Source organism: Scleropages formosus, chromosome 3 (assembly GCF_900964775.1).
Source record: "Scleropages formosus chromosome 3, fSclFor1.1, whole genome shotgun sequence".
Classification (NCBI taxonomy): domain Eukaryota; kingdom Metazoa; phylum Chordata; class Actinopteri; order Osteoglossiformes; family Osteoglossidae; genus Scleropages; species Scleropages formosus.
The window spans coordinates 38,196,553-38,215,030 of record NC_041808.1 but is presented as its reverse complement, the minus strand read 5'-3'; the positions used below and the strand labels follow the sequence as shown (position 1 = coordinate 38,215,030).

At 41.0% G+C, this 18,478-nt stretch overlaps 1 protein-coding gene across 2 annotated transcripts; it reads left to right on the top strand.

Moving 5' to 3' along the window:
- The first annotated feature begins 12,687 nt into the window (after positions 1-12,687).
- On the top strand, positions 12,688-18,078 carry pla2g10 (phospholipase A2 group X). 2 transcript variants are annotated; one of them, XM_018744230.1, is made up of 5 exons: positions 12,688-12,765; positions 14,157-14,459; positions 15,902-16,070; positions 16,911-17,017; positions 17,298-18,078. In XM_018744230.1, exons 2-5 carry the CDS (start codon positions 14,414-14,416, stop codon positions 17,444-17,446), a joined length of 471 nt encoding a protein of 156 aa, XP_018599746.1. In that variant the 5' UTR covers positions 12,688-12,765; positions 14,157-14,413; the 3' UTR covers positions 17,447-18,078. The 2 variants fall into 2 exon arrangements, with proteins under 2 accessions (XP_018599746.1, XP_029106468.1); XM_029250635.1 differs by lacking the exon at positions 17,298-18,078 and having other exon boundaries at positions 16,911-17,123.
- The last annotated feature ends 400 nt before the right edge of the window (positions 18,079-18,478 follow it).

Sequence of the window (18,478 nt, the reverse complement as noted above, 5' to 3'; positions counted from 1 at the left end):
TGATTCACGCGTTCAAATACAAGGACAAGGCTTTGGATGCGTTCAACCTCACTCGTAAAAAGTCTATTATTGTGTTAGGCAGTTCTCAACCGATTTACATTAAATATATTTTAAAACTAAATATATTTTCTATTAGTTCACTAAACCAGACATGTAATATCAACTAGACAAAAGCTTGAGGAAGTTCACTGATGTATAGTATACACCCGGTACCATGGTATTAGGCTATGATATAGGTGTCCATACTGAAATAAACAACTTTGGAATTTTGAGTTTTCTCTCAGTGTCGTTTTAAAAATTAGAAAGTCTAAGCTATATTTTGCATTAATTTATGTGCTTGAGTCCGGAAAGATTCCACATGGTGCCATACTGGCATACATAACATACTTGGTTTCCCATATAAAGAGCTTCCTGTGTATAATTAACAGCATAATCTAATCATCCCACATTCATAATGTGTGTTAATATACAAGAGAGATTTTCCTAGAATTTTGACTTGTACAATTTACACAAAATAATATTATCTCAGGATCCAACATACCAGATGGTATCTGGCCACCAAAGAGACTTAAAAGTTTACTGCACCATGAATGTAATTCTGTAATGTTATTACATGTAATTTTTGGCCAATAAATTCAACATTGAATTGAACTGAAAGTAGGATATTTCCAGGCCTATAAAGAAATGGACAATATCTGGTATAAAAATATATACTTTGTTATGATACTAGTAATACCAGTTATTGCTGAAGTGCCTATTGATGAAGATTCTGTGGTTAAATCTGTCAAACTTGAGAAATTAAAAACAAACCATAGAACCCACAATGAAACAATGCAGAAACATTTTAACTTTTTGGGAATTTCTATAGCTGAGCAGTCATCACAGGCAAAACATACTGATACTAAGGCAAAATAGATTTCAAAAGCATTGCTTTAAATAAAAAAGAAAACAATCCAGGAAATACTTAATTATAGATTTGCAATAGAAATTATACTACTGCATATAAATTACACAGCTTGGGGGATTTCCTCACAAACTGAAAAAAGACTCCTTTTTATCCTTCTCAAAAGACAGCCTTGTGATTGGCAAATAAGTAGCTCAAATCCTGAAAAACATGATGTAACGACCTTCAATAATATTAATAAATCATGTATTGCTCTTGCTAATTTTATAGCTCTAAATGTAGCACCTTTATATTATACAAGTAAATTTATTACAAATACAGATGTCCTATTATTGATACATCATTATCAAAAATTTCAGAAGTCTAAATTGTAAAATTTAAACAGAAGGGAATAAACTTTCAGGAGAACTGATCCCTTCTTAAACTCACACCAGTCAGGCAAAATAGTTTTAATTAAATCAATTTATGTATTAAGAACAAACACGGGGAACTGGAGCCTACCCAGTAACACAGGGCGTAAGGCCGGAGGGGAAGAGGACACACCCAGGACGGGACGCCAGTCCGTCACAAGGCACCCCAAGTGGGACTTGAACCCCAGACTCACCGGAGAACAGGACTGTGGTCCAACCCACTGCGCCACCACACCCCTTGTATAAAGAATATGTAGATGTAAATACACAAAGTTAGTGTGCCATGTTTGATTTCATATATTATAGCTTTGACACTTTTATTGTACATCACATGTGTGTGGAGACACTGAAGAAATAAATTTAACTAGTTTTACTATTTGTTTGTCAACCATTGTTTGTCTCATTACATCATTGTCCTTGAAACTTTAGAATCTTTGTATAACTAAATGTCAAAAATCAAGTGTGTCCCTTCACTTTCGCTGCATTGTGCAATTTCACAAATGATCATGATGTACCCCTAATATTATTAAAATAAACTCACTGAGCTCTGACAAGTGATCGATAGTGATTACTTAGTCAAACGAAGCTACAAGCTGTACCAAAAGTTTCCTACCTGAAGAATTGCATATCTTACTTAAATATTTTAACATACTTGATACTAAACTAATCCAGATTTACAAAAACGCACGAATTTGTGACATTAACAATGTCTGTATTGTTCCTGTGTTTACTCACTTGCTAGGAACATAAATGCCCCCATAACACTTTTTTTCAGAGCAGAAACTAAAGACGTACTCACTTGTGAAATGGCAAGCCTCTCTTCTTGCTGGATTTATTTCTGTAATCGGAACACTTGAACGCATAGGAACTGCATTTTTCCAATATGGCGACCGGACCTGGCCACTCCATATCACGCGTGCACAATGTCCCGCTTCATAAGTAAGAGGGGGAAAATTCGCGCCCCCTATCGGGTTCCAGGAGCATTTACAGGTAGGTTTGAAGAGTACCGACATCGCCTATAGCCGTATTCAGCATATGTTGACTTTCCGTGAAAAGCCAGTAGGTTGTACAAATGTTTATTTTAACATGGTCATTAAAGTGAAATTATAAAATCGAAATTCATAACCTACATAAACACAGAATTAAATTTATTCAGTGTTGCTTCTCCATGGACCCAAAAATCATCGGCCGGAACAGAGGTCTGAGCGGACTGTATTATTTAGGCACACTAGGAACTGGACAGAGTCTGAGTCGCAGTGTTGGTAACACTGGTCACTTTATTAAAGTAATTTTTTATTTAACACATCACACACAATACAAGAACGGTAATTCAGAACAGTCAACCTAGCCAGGGGGAATTTAAAAAAAAACTCCATCCATCCATCCATCCATCCATCCACCCATCCATCCGGTGGCAGCAGGGAGAACAGAGAGGCCCAGCCACCCCTGTCCCCCGCAACTTCCTCCAGCTCAACCTGGGGGATCCCCAGCCGTTCCCAGGCCAACTGTGAGATAATCCCTCCAGTGGGTCCTGGGCCGACCTCGGGGCCTCGTCCCAGTTGGCCGTGCCTGGTATACCTCCTAAGGGAGGAGCCCAGGGGGCATCCTTATCAGATGCCCAAACCACCTCAACTGGCTCCTCTCAATGTTAAGGAGTAGCGGCTCTACTCTGAGTTCCTCCTGGATGTCCGAACTCCTCACCCTGTCACGGAGAGTGAGTCCCAGCACCCTGCGGAGAAAACTCATTTCGGCCGCTTGTATCCGCGATCTTATTCTTTCGGTCATCACCCAGAGCTGATGACCATAGGTGAGGGTAGGGATGTAGATCAACTGGTAAATGGAGAACTTCACCTTATGGCTCAGCTCCCCCTTCACCACTAGAGTCCGGTACAGCGATCACATTACTGCTGCCGCTGCTCCCAGTCTGTGGCCGATTTCACGTTCCCTTCTTCCCTCACTCGTGAACAAGACCCCAAAATACTTGAACTCCTCCACCTGGGGCAAATTCTCTCCCCTTACGTGGAAGGGACATACCATCCTTTTTCATAAGAGAACCGAGGACTCAGACTTTGAGGTGCTGATCCTCATCACCTCCGCTTCACACTCAGCAGCAAAGCGTTCAAGTGCGTGCTGGAGGCAGCCATGTGACGGTGCCAAAAGGACAACATCATCCACAAAAAGCAGAGACATCACCTCCCGACTCCCACATAGAATGCCCTCCTGACCTTGACTGCGCCTTGATATCCTGCCCATGAAAACCACAAACAGGAGTGGAGACAAGGCACAACCTTGCCAGAGTCCAACACCCACACTGAACAGGGCTGACTTAATGCCGAGTATGCGGACACAGCTTTCGCTCTGTATGTACAAGGACCGAATGGCCCGCAGTAGTGACCCTGGTACCCCATACTCCCGATGCACCTCCCACAGAATTTTCCAGGGAACACGGTCATAGGCCTTCTCCAAGTCCACAAAACACATGTAGACTGGATTAACAAATTCCCATGCCCCTTCAATGATCTGTGAGAGGATAAAAAGCTGGTCCACTGTTCCACGCCCAGGGCGGAATCCGCATTGTTCCTCTTCAATCTGAGGTTCAACTATCGGCCGGAGCCTCCTCTTCAGCACCCCGCCATAAACTTTCCCAGGGAGGCTGAGAAGTGTGATGCCCTGATAGTTGGAACACACTCTCCGGTCCCCTTTCTTAAAGATAGGGATCACCGCCCCAGTTTGCCAATCCAAGGGCACTGTACCCGAGGTCCATGCAACATTGCAGAGACGTGTCAACCATGACAGCCCTGCAACATCTAGGGCCTTATGCATTTCTGGGCGGATCTCATCCACCCCCGGTGCTTTGCCACTATGGAGCTTACCAACTACCTCAGTGACTTCCACCAGGGAAATGGACTCTGACAGCCTGAAAGGCTCTGGCCCTGACTCCTGTAAGGGAGGCATATCACTCGGGTTTAAGAGCTCTTCAAAGTGCTCCTACCACCTCCCGACAATGTCCTCATCAGAGGTCAGAGTTTCTCCACTCCTCCTGTACACAGCCTGAGCGAAACTCCTCCGACCCCTTCTGAGCTGCCGGATGGTTTTCCAGAACCACTTTGAAGCTGACCGATAGTCGTTTTCCATGACTTCTCCAAACTCCTCCCATGCCCGGGATTTTGCTTCTGCAACCGCAGCCGCTGCTGCCTTATTCGCCTGCTGGTACCTGTCTGCTGAGTCAGGAGTCCCCAGAGCCAACCAGGCCATAAAGGCCTCCTTCTTCAGCTTGACGGCTTCCCTTACCACCGGTGTCCACCAGGGGTCGGTCCCTGTGACCCTATTCCGGGCAGGATAAACATTCTCTTGTTTACTTTGTTCATGGAGGTTTTTGGATTGTGTTAGTCTGGATCTTCACTCCAGACCTGTTCACCTTCGGAGACCCTACCAGGAGCATGATGCTCCCGACGACATAGCTTTAGAGGTCCCTAGATCACGCAAGCCCTCCTGCCACGCCGAGGTCCCGATTCAGGGGGAATAAAAAAAAACCTAAAAACCACAAAACACTCCAATAACCAGACATTACATCATGACCTTAAACATTACAATAATAAACAGTCTTAATGGCCTTCTTATTATCACACTCCTCCATAGCGTTTATGTACTGCTTAACTTCAAGAAAAACAGAAAATATAGGTTTTTTTATTAGCAAATTTTGACCCATGTATATGATATTTAGTGAAAAGAATTAATAAATTAATGACATATGCTTGTTTCTCTGTACATCTATCAAAACAAAAGAACCCAAACAACACATATTCATAGTACAAAGCTAAATCCTAACACAGTTTATCAGTAATAAATTTAGAGACATCTCTCCATAACTTTTTGGTACAACAACAGTGCCGAAAGAGGTGGGGCACCATTTCTGGGTGCAGGTTACAAAAAGAACAATCCCGTCCTTGAATCTTCTAAGAAAATGCTTGACACACGGCAAGTAAACATTGAAAATTTTGGAGAAACATGTAAGAACAAGAGCAAAAATAAGCACAGTATTTTCGAAAATGCGCAAGTTGAAAGTTCACAAATTCAGGAGCCAGTGAACTAGTTATTAAGGTACACACTAGTTATGGAATATATAGATAGTTTTCATCATATATCTACCTACCCAAGTATTAGATCGATTTGTCTAAAAAGTAGTTTCTAGCTTGTTTATTTATTATTTTAAATTTCTTATAACTTTATTAGATCTTCAAATTTTTACTAAGTTTCTTCTTGCAAATCTAATGTAACGACACTGAGGGAGGCTCGTGTGGATTCATACAAATAGTTGGTATTAGTGTTTATTCCTGTACATAGTTCAGTGTGCCTTTCTGATTGGCTGTTGTACTGCTGATGTCTGTCACATGGAATTCTGGGGGGTTCAAGGGGTGACCCCCTAACCATTGTGTGGCGTAAGGGGGCTCAGAGTGACCTGATGTAACTCAAGAATATAGCAGAGTGTATCATAATGTCTGTTTTCTCAAAACTGCTATTGAAAAAAAACATATATGTGTTTAATATATGTTTTATGTTAGATGTAAGGTTTCTAATTTCTATGGCACATTTTATTTATTTTGTACTATTTTAAAAATTTATAGCACTGATTGCACTTTTAAGTAGTCACCTATAAGTGACTATGTGTGGGTTGTGTTTGTATTTTCTTATTTATTTACTTATTGTTATTTATCTATTAATTGACATTTGTTTAGGGTAGTGTAGATTTAGTTTTGTTGTGTGGTGCATGTTGTGTTTTAACTCTGTATATGTACTTTATCATTCACCTGTTCTACTAAAACAACAATAGGGGAGATGTTGCTAAAAGGGAATCATCCAAAAATGGTAGGTAAGATGTATGGTAACACCCTGGGAACTTGAGTGGTAAATGTTACCGGGTAAGTTTTCTTTTAATTATTTATTAAGTATGGTTTTAAGCCTTGGGGTATGTCTTTTAGCGTTTTAAAGGTTCTGCCATGTGGTTCTTATATTAGTTGGTCTTATTGTTTTTAGTATTTATTTTAAATTTTATTGTTGCATGGCAGTTTTTAGGATTAATTTATTTATTGAATAAAGATTTTAATTATCGGGAATGATGAATGGAGAAATTTATTACTGTCGAGTAAGACAGTGTGTGGAGCCAAACACCCTCGGGTGGGTTGGTGATCCATTCTGATCTGAAAGAAAAAAAAAAAAAAAAACACTTTCAATAAAGAGCTCTCTTCCAGGACCATGTCTCCTGAACCTGTCTCTAGCATTTGTAGGGGGGGACGGTAACAGAGACCAGGGGGAGCGGTATATTTCCCATTATGCAGCACTGCTGCTGTGTATGTAAATAGTCTTTGGGAAACCCATGTGGAGAGATGTTTCTGGAAATTTGACTCATGTGTTGTTCTCACATTTACATTTATTTAGCAGATGCTTTTCTCCAAAACGACTTCCAATGAACTCTATATAGTGCTATCAGCCCACACACCTTATTCACAAAGGTGACTTACACTGCTACAGTACTTACTGTAAAGGACCCCAGTTGATGTTTAAAACTTGTCTTCCTTTGTAAATACCTTTGCTAAATTTTTCCTTTTGTATTTGTACTTTTATTTTGCCATATAATTGCAGTGGCATACTGTCGTTATAAGGGGGCTTTTATTTTGACACGGTCTTGTATTCCCAAGAGCCCTGCGCTTAGATATGACGAATTAGTTAATGCGACTGGCGCGCAGATATAACTTAGCCCAGCTTGTGGTTAGGTGTGTGCTGCAAGAACTAAATAATTTGTTTAAGAATTCGCAACCCTCCGAAGAGGCACAAGGTTTGTACATGTATATTGTTGTAAATGTTTTCTCCCCTTTTTTTTGATGTAATTGTACTTGTTTTGTCCATGGAGATGAGATGGTTATGACTTATGTTACGGCTCTGTGTTTAACATACTCTGATAATTATAATATTGCCGAAGAACTGAACGGAAGCTAAAGCCTAAATGCTAAATATTTGTGCTTTTTTTTTTTTTTTTTTACACACCAGCTCTTACGTTGGTGGAGGTTGTCAAGTTAGTTTCAATAAATCAACTAAACCACCATCAGTCAAGTCTTGGCCATCACTCGGGTGGGTCTGCTACAGTAAGAGCTTCGTCATCACCGCTTCCCTCACCGGCTACACGGCTGAAAAGGAATTCGACGGCACATTGCAAAGGCTGTGTGTGGTGAGTTATAGGTGGTGTGGTGGTCAGTGAAATAAAGTTAGTAAATAAGGCTACACTGAAATGGAGAATACAGAGGAACAGATTACAAATCTAAAAATAGAAATACAAGAACATAAGAATTCACTTCAACGGGAGTCAGAAAGCAAAGAAAGACACAAACTGAAAGAAATAATTCAGCGTAAGGAAACCCTACTGGCTGATCTACAGAACAACACAAATAACTGTATTGATGTACCAAGACGTTCTGAACGTCCCAGAATCCCCACAGAAAAAATGATTGCTTATGAAAGAAGTGAAATTAGCAAAAAAGAAAAAGGGTTAAATGGCATGTATGAACGGTGGAAAATTGAAGTCCGTAAGGCCAGAAAACAATTAAAGTTAGATATACCGGACAAGCATTTGTCTTCAATTGCAGACGTCATTGAAAAGGGAAGGGATGACATTATGAAAGTATATAGCGAAATAAGAAAATATGCCCTGCCAACAACTGATGTAAGACGCAAGGTTGACACGTGCGAAGCGGTAACTAAGGATATTATGAAAGTTATATATGAAAGGTTAGCAGCTGTGGACGGAGATTTTGACACAACAGGAAAGGCTTCGCCTGCATGAACTGCTCATTCCAGAATACGCACGCTCTGTCTATGGATCTGTCGCTTCATGGTCAAATGTCAGTTATGAGTCTCAGTCCTCCATGATGGCAGTCAAACAAGCAGATATGGCCGCAGACCTAGCAGCAAAGGAGACAGAATGCAAAATGCTGCATGAAGAAATGAAACAAAAGCAAAGAATAAGAGCCCTTGAAGAACAACAAAGGGGAGAATTAGAATTGCAGAAGGCTGAATTAGAACGTTTGCAAGCTGAAAGGAGTAGAGAGGTAGCTCGTGTTAGGTTAGAGGTTTATGCTAAAGAGGTAGAACAAGAGAGTGAGATACATCCAATACCGTCTAATTTAGAAAAAATAATTACTCCCCCCCCCCCCCTTCAGTGCAGCATTCCTCATCGTCCCCTAGTGACATTTATTGTTTAGCCCAGGCCATTCAAGATAGTATAACTATAAACAGACTCCCGGTGCCAGAGCCAGGTGTGTTCAGTGGTGACCCTATCCAGTTCATCGAATGGAAGGCAAGCTTCGCATCACTTATTGACAGAAAGGGCTTTTCACCAGCTGACAAACTCCACTATCTTGAAAGGTATACTAGTGGCCCAGCACAGAAGTGTCTTGAAGGCACCTTTTATAGAAGTGATAAGGAGGCATACAAGGATGCCTGGAAGAAACTCAACCACAGGTATGGTCAACCTTTTACCATTCAAAGGACTTTTAGAGAAAAAAACTGTACAGTTGGCCAAAAATACATCCCAAGGATGCAGAAGGATTAAGGGCCTTTTCAGACTTTCTAAACGCCTGCCTCCAGGCAATGCCTCATGTGAAAGGCCTTGAAATACTAAATGACTGTCAAGAAAATCAGAAACTGACTCAAAAACTACCTGAATGGGCTGCATCTCGATGGAATCGTCAAGTCACAACATCCCTCTCGGAAAGTAAGGAATTTCCCAGTTTCAAAGATTTTGCTGAGTTTATCTCCATGGAAGCAGAAATTGCATGCAATCCCATCACTTCTTTGTTTGCTCTCCATTCATCTAAGCCAATTTCCGATGAGGGAAACTTAAAGAAAACTAAAGGGACCAAGGCCGATGTCTTCAACACTCACACTGCTGTTGAAAGTGATGATGAAGAGCAAATGAAAGCAAGGATGAAATGCATTTTCTGTCAAGACAACCAGCATCAAATTCACAAATGTCCTGACTTCATGAAAGATTCTCTCAACAACCACAGAACGTATGTCAAAGACAACAAACTGTGTTATGGTTGTCTCAAGCCAGGTCACCGCGCAAAGGAGTGCCGTCATCGCCACGCATGTGATTTATGTAAAGGAAGACACCCTACTTGTCTTCGTGATGACAACTATAGTAGATCCAAAGGCAGTGAAAACCAAACACTCATGGCAAGCACAGCACACAATAATGAAAATGTAATCACAAATGCAACTACCCTCAATGTTAATACTGAAAGGCAGTTGGTGAGTACATCAATGATTGTGCCTGTGTGGGTGTCATCAGTTAATGACCCATCCAAAGAACAACTTGTCTATGCCTTATTGGACACTCAGAGTGATACCACATTTGTCAGTCAGGAGGTATGCAACAGATTGGAAGTGGATGCATATCCAGTAAAGCTAAAACTTACCACAATGATGGGAGAAAATACAGTTTTAGATAGCCAAAGAGTGTCAGGACTCAGAGTGAGGGGCTATAAGTCTTCGGAGTACATCCATCTCCCTCCTACATACACAAAAGGTTACATTCCGGTAAATCGTGACCACATACCTACCGGTCAAACAGCCAAAGCTTGGAGCCACCTCTCAGCAATCGCAGAAAAAATACCTCCACTTCTTGATTGTGAAGTAGGTCTTCTGATTGGCTATAACTGCCCCAGAACATTAGCTCCTAGACAGGTAATATTAGGCAAAGGTAACGAACCTTATGCTGTCTTAACAGATTTAAGGTGGAGCATTGTGGGCAGTGCAGCACCTCGCCTTGATACTTTTCCAGCTTCTGGTCTCTGTCACAGAGTATCTGTTAAAGAGCTCCCAGCAATAACGCCGATGAACGTGATTCGCATCTTAGAGTCTGACTTTAAGGATGTCACAGGTGATGGAAAAACTGTTTCACAAGATGACCTAATTTTCTTGGACAAACTCAAGGAAAGTATAGTAAAAAATAAACAAGGACATTATGAAATGCCACTGCCATTCAGACAACGACCATGCTTACCTGATAATAAGCAGCTGGCAGAAATCAGACTGAGCCACTTAAAAAGGAAATTCTCCACAAATGAAAGATACAAGGTAGATTATATCAACTACATGAGCGACATAATTGAAAGGGGTGATGGTGAACATGGTGAAAAATGGTACATTCCTCATCACGGGGTCTACCACCCTAAAAAGCCAGATAAACTGCACGTTGTATTTGATTGTTCTGCCAAGTACAAGGGTACCAATCTCAATGAGCACCTCCTTTCAGGGCCTGACATGTTCAACAATCTGACAGGCGTGCTCATAAGGTTCAGACTGCATCCAGTAGCGTTAATGTGCGACATAGAAAAGATGTTCCATCAACTTCATGTCCAAGAGAACGATCGCAACTACTTACGCTTCTTGTGGTGGAAGAACGGAGATCTGAATACACAACCTCAACAATACAGAATGAAGGTTCATCTGTTTGGTGCAGTGTCTTCCCCTGGTTGCGCAAATTATGGACTGAAGCACCTAGCTAAAGAGAGTGCTCAGTCACACCCTTTAGGATCTCAGTTTATAGCAAAGAATTTCTGTGTGGATGATGGAGTCACCAGTACTGATACTGTGGATAAAGCTATTCAGCTGGCAAAGGAAGCATGTGAAGTGTGTGGAAAGGGTGGTCTTTGCCTTCACAAGTTCATCTCAAACAACATCACCGTTCTACGGCACTTACCCTCATCTGAATGTGCGATAGACATTAAAACGAGGGATCTGGCCTTTAATGATTTGCCATTAGAGAGAGCTCTAGGAGTACAATGGTGCATAGAAAGTGACAGTTTCCGCTTTAACATCACGCTGAAAGATCAACCAGCAACACGTCGTGGCATATTGTCAACTGTTGCCTCCATTTATGATCCGTTGGGCCTTATTGCCCCATATGTTCTTACTGGAAAGAAAATTCTGCAGGAAATGTGCCACCAGGGTACTGGCTGGGATGACCCTCTACCTGAGCAGTTAAGTCTACGGTGGGAGAGTTGGAAAAGTGAGCTGGTCAATCTTAAAGATGTAGACATTCCTCGTTGTTACCGACCTGCTGAATTTGGAAAGGTCGTCAAAACGGAACTGCATCATTTTTCAGACGCCAGCACCAGTGGCTATGGGCAATGTTCCTATCTGAGAATGAAAAATGAACAGGCAGAAATCCACTGCGCTCTTGTGATGGGAAAGTCTCGCGTCTCTCCCACAAAGGTAATCACCATACCTAGATTAGAATTAACAGCAGCATCAGTGTCAGTTACAGTAAGCTGTATGCTCAGAGAAGAAATGAACAACCTCAATCTTGAAGAATATTTCTGGACAGATTTTAAGGTGGTCTTAGGATACATAAACAACGATGCATGGCGCTTTCACACTTTCGTAGCCAATAGAGTTCAGAAGATACGCGACAGCACAAGCCCTCAGCAGTGGTTTTATGTGCCAACAAATGAAAACCCAGCAGACAGTGCATCAAGAGGAAAAACAGTAAAGGAACTACTTGCATCTAACTGGTTCACAGGTCCTGCATTATTGTGGAAAAGGGAAATTCAGACCATAACTAATGATGTCCCGGAACTCCCAGTAGGGGATCCAGAGGTCAGAAGGACCCAGACACTGGTAATAGAAACTACAGAGCAAACATATCTGACAGAACAATTTTGGAGCAGATGGAAAAGGGAATACCTTCACAACATCATGACAAGGCAACGATGGCACACCCCAAAATGAAATCTCCAAGTAGGGGATATCGTGTTGGATACAGATCCAATATGGCCAAGAGGTGAATGGAGGCTGGGAAGAGTTTTGGAGACTGTTACCAGTCAAGATGGGCTCGTCAGAAAGGCCAAAATCTCTATAGGAGATAAATGTCTAAATAACAAGGGAGAGCGGCTCAACAAACTGTCTGTGGTAGAAAGGCCAGTTCAAAGGTTAATTGTATTGTTGGAAACTGAGTAAGCCTATAATGTTAAGAGTACCATAGTATGGTATTTACATCTCTATATAGTTATTGATTGAATATTAGTTATTTATGTTGTGAAAATTACTCATCTTTATGCCTATACTGCTTTAAACATTCGTAATTTTGGTGGGAGTGTAAAGGACCCCAGTTGATGTTTAAAACTTGTCTTCCTTTGTAAATACCTTTGCTAAATTTTTCCTTTTGTATTTGTACTTTTATTTTGCCATATAATTGCAGTGGCATACTGTCGTTATAAGGGGGCTTTTATTTTGACACGGTCTTGTATTCCCAAGCGCCCTGCGCTTAGATATGACGAATTAGTTTAATGCGACTGGCGCGCAGATATAACTTAGCCCAGCTTGTGGTTAGGTGCGTGCTGCAAGAACTAAATAATTTGTTTAAGGATTCGCAACCCTCCGAAGAGGCACAAGGTTTGTACATCTATATTGTTGTAAATGTTTTCTCCCCTTTTTTTTGATGTAATTGTACTTGTTTTGTCCATGGAAATGAGATGGTTATGTTACGGCTCTGTGTTTAACATACTCTGATAATTATAATATTGCCGAAGAACTGAACGGAAGCTAAATGCTAAATATTTGTGCTTTCTTTTTTTTTTTTTTTTTTTTACACACCAGCTCTTACGTTGGTGGAGGTTGTCAAGTTAGTTTCAATAAATCAACTAAACCATCATCAGTCAAGTCTTGGCCATCACTCGGGTGGGTCTGCTACACTTACAATAACTTATTGAATAAGTCACTCATCCATACATCAGTGGAACACACTCTCTCTGTCACTCACACACTATGAGTGAACCTGAAAAGTGTGTCTTTGGGCCTTTCAGAGCTTTGGCTGGGTGTGTGATTGCTGCTGTGGTGTTTTACACCAAGAACGAATCCTTGAGAGTTTTGTAAAAGAAAGGTTCCTGCCGGCCTGTAGGTGTAAGTTGACAAAGGGTAATTGTCATTGGTTAGTTCCTAAAAGAAGCGGGAACCATTATTGGCGGCACTATATATATTGGGCGTGTTTTCGCGCAAAGAAGGAGATGAGGTTCCGCGGTGTGAAGTGAGTTTGTGACACGAGCTACTGTTCTTAATAAACTCTTTGTTTACACACTTCAAGTGTTCCAGTGCTTTGTTTCAGGGAAACCTCCAAAGAACGGTGTACCTTCCTTTTCGGACACCACAGCTGCTATGCAACCATGGAGCAGTAAACTAAAGATCATGTTCTGAAAAATCTCTGAAGTTGTTTTTCTGTAACCCAGTTGACAGCTGGATACAGTTGGGCTTTTTTCAGAAATATCATCAGTGTCTCTTGCTTCATGTGACATGCTGTTTAGATGGCAGCATATTGGTATTAGTACGCTCTAGGCATTTCATTTAAAAATCTGCGAAAAGGGAGAGAGCACTAATTGGTATGATGCACAGTACTTTTATTTAGCTGATGCATTCTCCAAAGCAGCAACTTACAATGTTTTAAGTTACTTACAGTGATTTGGCTGTTTTTGTACAGGGGTAATTTTCACTGGAGCAATTTAAAGTAAGGACTTTGCTCAAGGTACTGCAGCAAGATGTGTGATGTGAACCTGTGACCCCTGGCCCTGGGTCCCAGGCTGGCAGTTGTGACCCACTCTGCCACCCTAATCTAGTTCAACTCATTATTTTATTGTTTGTGATTTTTATTTGTTATTTCAATAATTTAAACTCCCTGTTCAAACTATTCGATGCTGTAGTTGCTGTAATGCCCAGAAATTCTGAAATGTTTTTTTTATGTATTTGAATTTCAAGCTTTTCCTGCTTTTTAAATGCCACCCCCTCCTTGGCAGGCTCTGGCACTGCGCCTTCTGGGTAATCCGGCAGTGGCAGTTCGTTCCAGATTTGCTTTCTAACCGCATTATTTCGGACGACTGCCGCTCGGTTACGCGAAGCACCGGCAGAGGCAGCAGCTGTCCACGCGCTTTGCCGCCACGCGCCTCGGCCCTGCGCGGTGCCTCCTGCAGAACACGAGGACCGAGCGTGTCAGTGGGAACAGCGGCGTGTTCATTCACATACTGACATCGGCGATCGTCACCGAGCGCTGACCATGATGAGTGTCTTGCTGCTGTTGTTGGTGTTTCTGCTGTGTGAGGGTGAGTGAGTGAGTGAGTGTGTGTGACTTTACACTGTTTGTACAAAACAAGTACGCAACATGGGAGACTATGCGCCGGAAAGACTTGCGTGTTTTCATATGTTTATTATGGTCACTTTACTTTGCTTTTTGAGAAGAAACCGATCGAAGGTGTAATGCTGAAGAAAAGAAAGTGCGAAGCCTTGTAGTGACAATCAGGAGGAGTCTGTTTTTCTGCTCGGTTGCAAAGTGTGCTTTACTTCCACGATCGTGAGATCGCATTTGTTAGGGCGAAAACACATGATGATGATGATCATGACAGTAATAATTGTAAAAGACAGATTGTAGTAAGTGAATAAATTCGATTTTCAAATCAGAGCACCTATCATGTTGCCCCATTATTTCACACATTGTTTGTTCGTTGTATTATACCACGCATATTATAATTATATGCCAGATTTAATACTCACTCCCACTGGTTTATCAATTCAATTGTTATATCGCGCGTTGTAAAATGCAAGGAAGAGGGAGGGTGTTCGCACCACAGTGTAAAATTAAACACACACAGCGCTTTCCATTCAGGCTTCTTTAAAACTAATTGCTGTCGAATCGTTCTTCAATGTGACAGCGCTGACGGTGATTTTTATTTAATAATATTTGTCCACTTGATACGTAAGAACGTTATTACAATTATGTAGTTTTTACCGTTTAGTGTAACTTAATGCAGCTGATGATCATCTGCGGATAATGTTTAACACAGTAATATATGTCTGTTCATTATCAATATTAAAATTCTATAAAAGTTTGACATTGCATGTGTATTGTTGTGGCTGAATTAAATGTAAAATGAATGTAGAGCGTTTTATTAAATTTTATTTGAAAACTCACTTCTGATTATATTAATTGATTTAAGTTGACATGTTGTCTAAAATTCACTTGAATTGAAAATGCAGGCCAATTTCCTTATAGTACCAGTATTGATAACCAAAAATTTATAAATTGGAACTGTTGAAGTCTAGTAAATGTGCATGTGCTCATGAAATGGAATGTGTGTCGTCTTGTGTGTAAATCTCGTTAGGAAATGAGCAGCTGTGGGTACCAGTGTGTTTAATGAGGGATACATGCTTCACAATGTACACCAAGTGCTTTTTGATATAGCTTGGAATTGATCATCATAATGTTATATCATTAGGCAAAGCAGACGAAATGCACGTGACATAAAAGTTATAACTTTTTGTGTGTTTGTTGTCATCTGAACTTGACTGCTATGATGCACCATGCAGATACTGCATACATATTTTTACAAGGAGGCAATTTAAGAGGAATAGACTATAATGACACAAGGGGGGTACTGGGAAAATTTAACAGCTTTCAGCGATTCTGTACACAGTTATTGCAGAACAATTGCAACAAAAAGACGACTGTGCAATGTCTATATAGATTTGTTTTCTGACTGTGTTGCAGCGCCATTGGTCTCCCTGTCTCCCGACAGGCAGCAACGGTCTAGGAGAGGCCTGCTGGAGCTGGCTGGGGTCATCAGGTGCAGCACAGGGAGGTCTGCCCTGGCCTACATGGCATATGGCTGCTACTGTGGACTGGGCGGCCAGGGCTGGCCAAGGGACCAAACAGACTGGTGAGTTGAAGCCTATAATATGGTATAAGCAGTCAATCAGAGAACCCAGGTCTATCTGTGGTGTACTTCTTGTGAATTTACTCCCATGTTCATGGTGCACTCCCTTGTTTTCATGTGCCCAGAGCCACATTCAGAAAAGGAAACATGCAATGAGGAACAGAGCATCTCATTGTTACATGTAGTCCTTGAGGTTGGGTGTTACTTTTAGTGAGGCTGAAATACACCCAGCTCTCCACATCCTCTCCCCTCTGCCAGGAGTTCCTCTTATAGCCCAGAGTGGTCTGTCCTGTGCACCATATTCAAGATCAAGAAAATGGTACTGCTGAAGTTGTTTACTCTGCTACTTTTGGCCTCGTGACTGCATTTTTAATTATCTCTATTTCTAGTTTCTATTGTAAATGCAGGTTAAGCATGTTTTATGTGCGATGATTAGTAGCATTCCGTCAATAGTAAATCCCTTCCAATTCAACAGGTAACTGTTATATAGCTATCTCTGTCATCCATCATTTGGTGGAGCACGGTTAGTTTAACATTGCCCGTTAGTGTGTCCGTAGTATTTTGTGGTTTCTCCTAAAATAAAACTAGCAGCATGGTGTATTCATCATTGCTGTGGTCGACTAGTGATTACTGTAATTACATCTACTTTCAGAACTTGCTTTCCCAAATGTTTTCCTCCACTACTCACACAATTAAAACAATAACAAATGCTGGGGCATATCCGGGCATAAATTTATAGAATTTTATAATTAAACAAGGTGACTGGCAAGACTATCAGTTTGATTAAAATCTGTCATTTCACAAGTTGAACAGTCACAGAGAGACTGTTTTTTCCTCATTAAGGTGCTGTCACAAGCATGACTGCTGCTATGAACAAGCTGAATATGGTGGCTGCCAAACTAAGACTGATAATTATCAGTGGACGTGTGAAGACCATGTTGCTGACTGTGGTATGTCCCATAGAACAATGTGGTGAAAAGACCTTCAGAAGACTAAAAATATATGCTTTCTATGTACAATGGACACTTCAGAAGTACATAATTCGTAAAATAAAACACCAGGGCAAGAAACATGCTGTTGCTGGTCACAAATTTCAGTGCAGTGTTTATGTATAAAGGAGCAGCAGAAACTTGGTACAAGCAGAAGACATGGAGCTTGAACATGAACTGACGACAGACATCAATTTATGTCTATGTAATTTTTTAAAATTCTTCTTTTCTTTCCTTCCAGATTCTCTAAATGACAGGTGTGAAAAAATCCTTTGCCACTGTGACAGGGAAGCTGCCAGATGCTTGAGAAAAGCTCCTTTCATAAGGAAATATGCTTTATGGCCAGATTTTTTCTGTGGATGTGATCATCCAACATGCAATTATTACTAAGATATATTTTTGAAAATGTTTCTTTGTATATTCTGCTGGATTTCTCAGAAGTAAAATTCAAAGAACACGTGAAATGAAGTTCTTAAATCAAAATGGGTTGAGTGAAAAGTGTGGATGGTAATTTTCAGTAAAATAATTGAACCTTTACAGGTCTAACGCTAAAAGCAAAACTTCTGCTTAGATGCAGGACTTCATATAATGTTGATCTACCAACTGAACTCAATTCAGAGTGACAGAAAAAATATATAATCCATTAAAGATATGACAAAACACAACATAGTAAACAATGGAATCTGCATTATTTATGACTTTTTTTAACTAATATAAAGCATTGAACCTAACTTAAATCTAGTTTTGACTCAGTAGAACTTACGGAAAACAGCTTTCTATAAATAATAATACATAAACAAGCTAATCGGAAAAGACAGATGCAGCTTAATCACTTTGCACAAGCACAGCCAATTTTAAATTTGAGTCGAGATAATGTTCCACTGTAAAAATTACAACATGGAACATACAGCAGTCCTGTCTTTCAAGCTGTTGGTGCTGTTAAATGTAACTTATCTGACTAGTTCAATATCAATAAACGCTGTGAAAAACCTATATAACTGCCAGCCCATGATTTCAGAATAATATATAGCACAAAATTTTGTAGTTACATCTCTTTGTTTAGTATACATTTTTCTGCTAAATAAAAGTGAAGTAGGGCGGTATGGTGGCGCAGCGGGTTTGACATCTGCCCCTGTGTAGTGGGTCTGGGGCTCGAACCCTGCTTGGGGTGCTTTGTAACGTACTGGCATGCTGTCCTGGGTGTGTCCCTTCCCTTTCAGCCTTGTGCCCTGCATTGCCGGGTAAGGCTCTGGCTTGCTGTGACACCCCCAGGAGAGGTGGTTGTTGACAATGGATGAACGTGAGGTACATGTGGTGGCGCAGTGGATTTGGGGTTTGTGCCCTGTGACAAACTGGCATCCTATCCTGGATGTGTCCCCTTGGCCTTGCGCCCTGTGTTGCTGGGTGAGGCTCTGGCTTGCC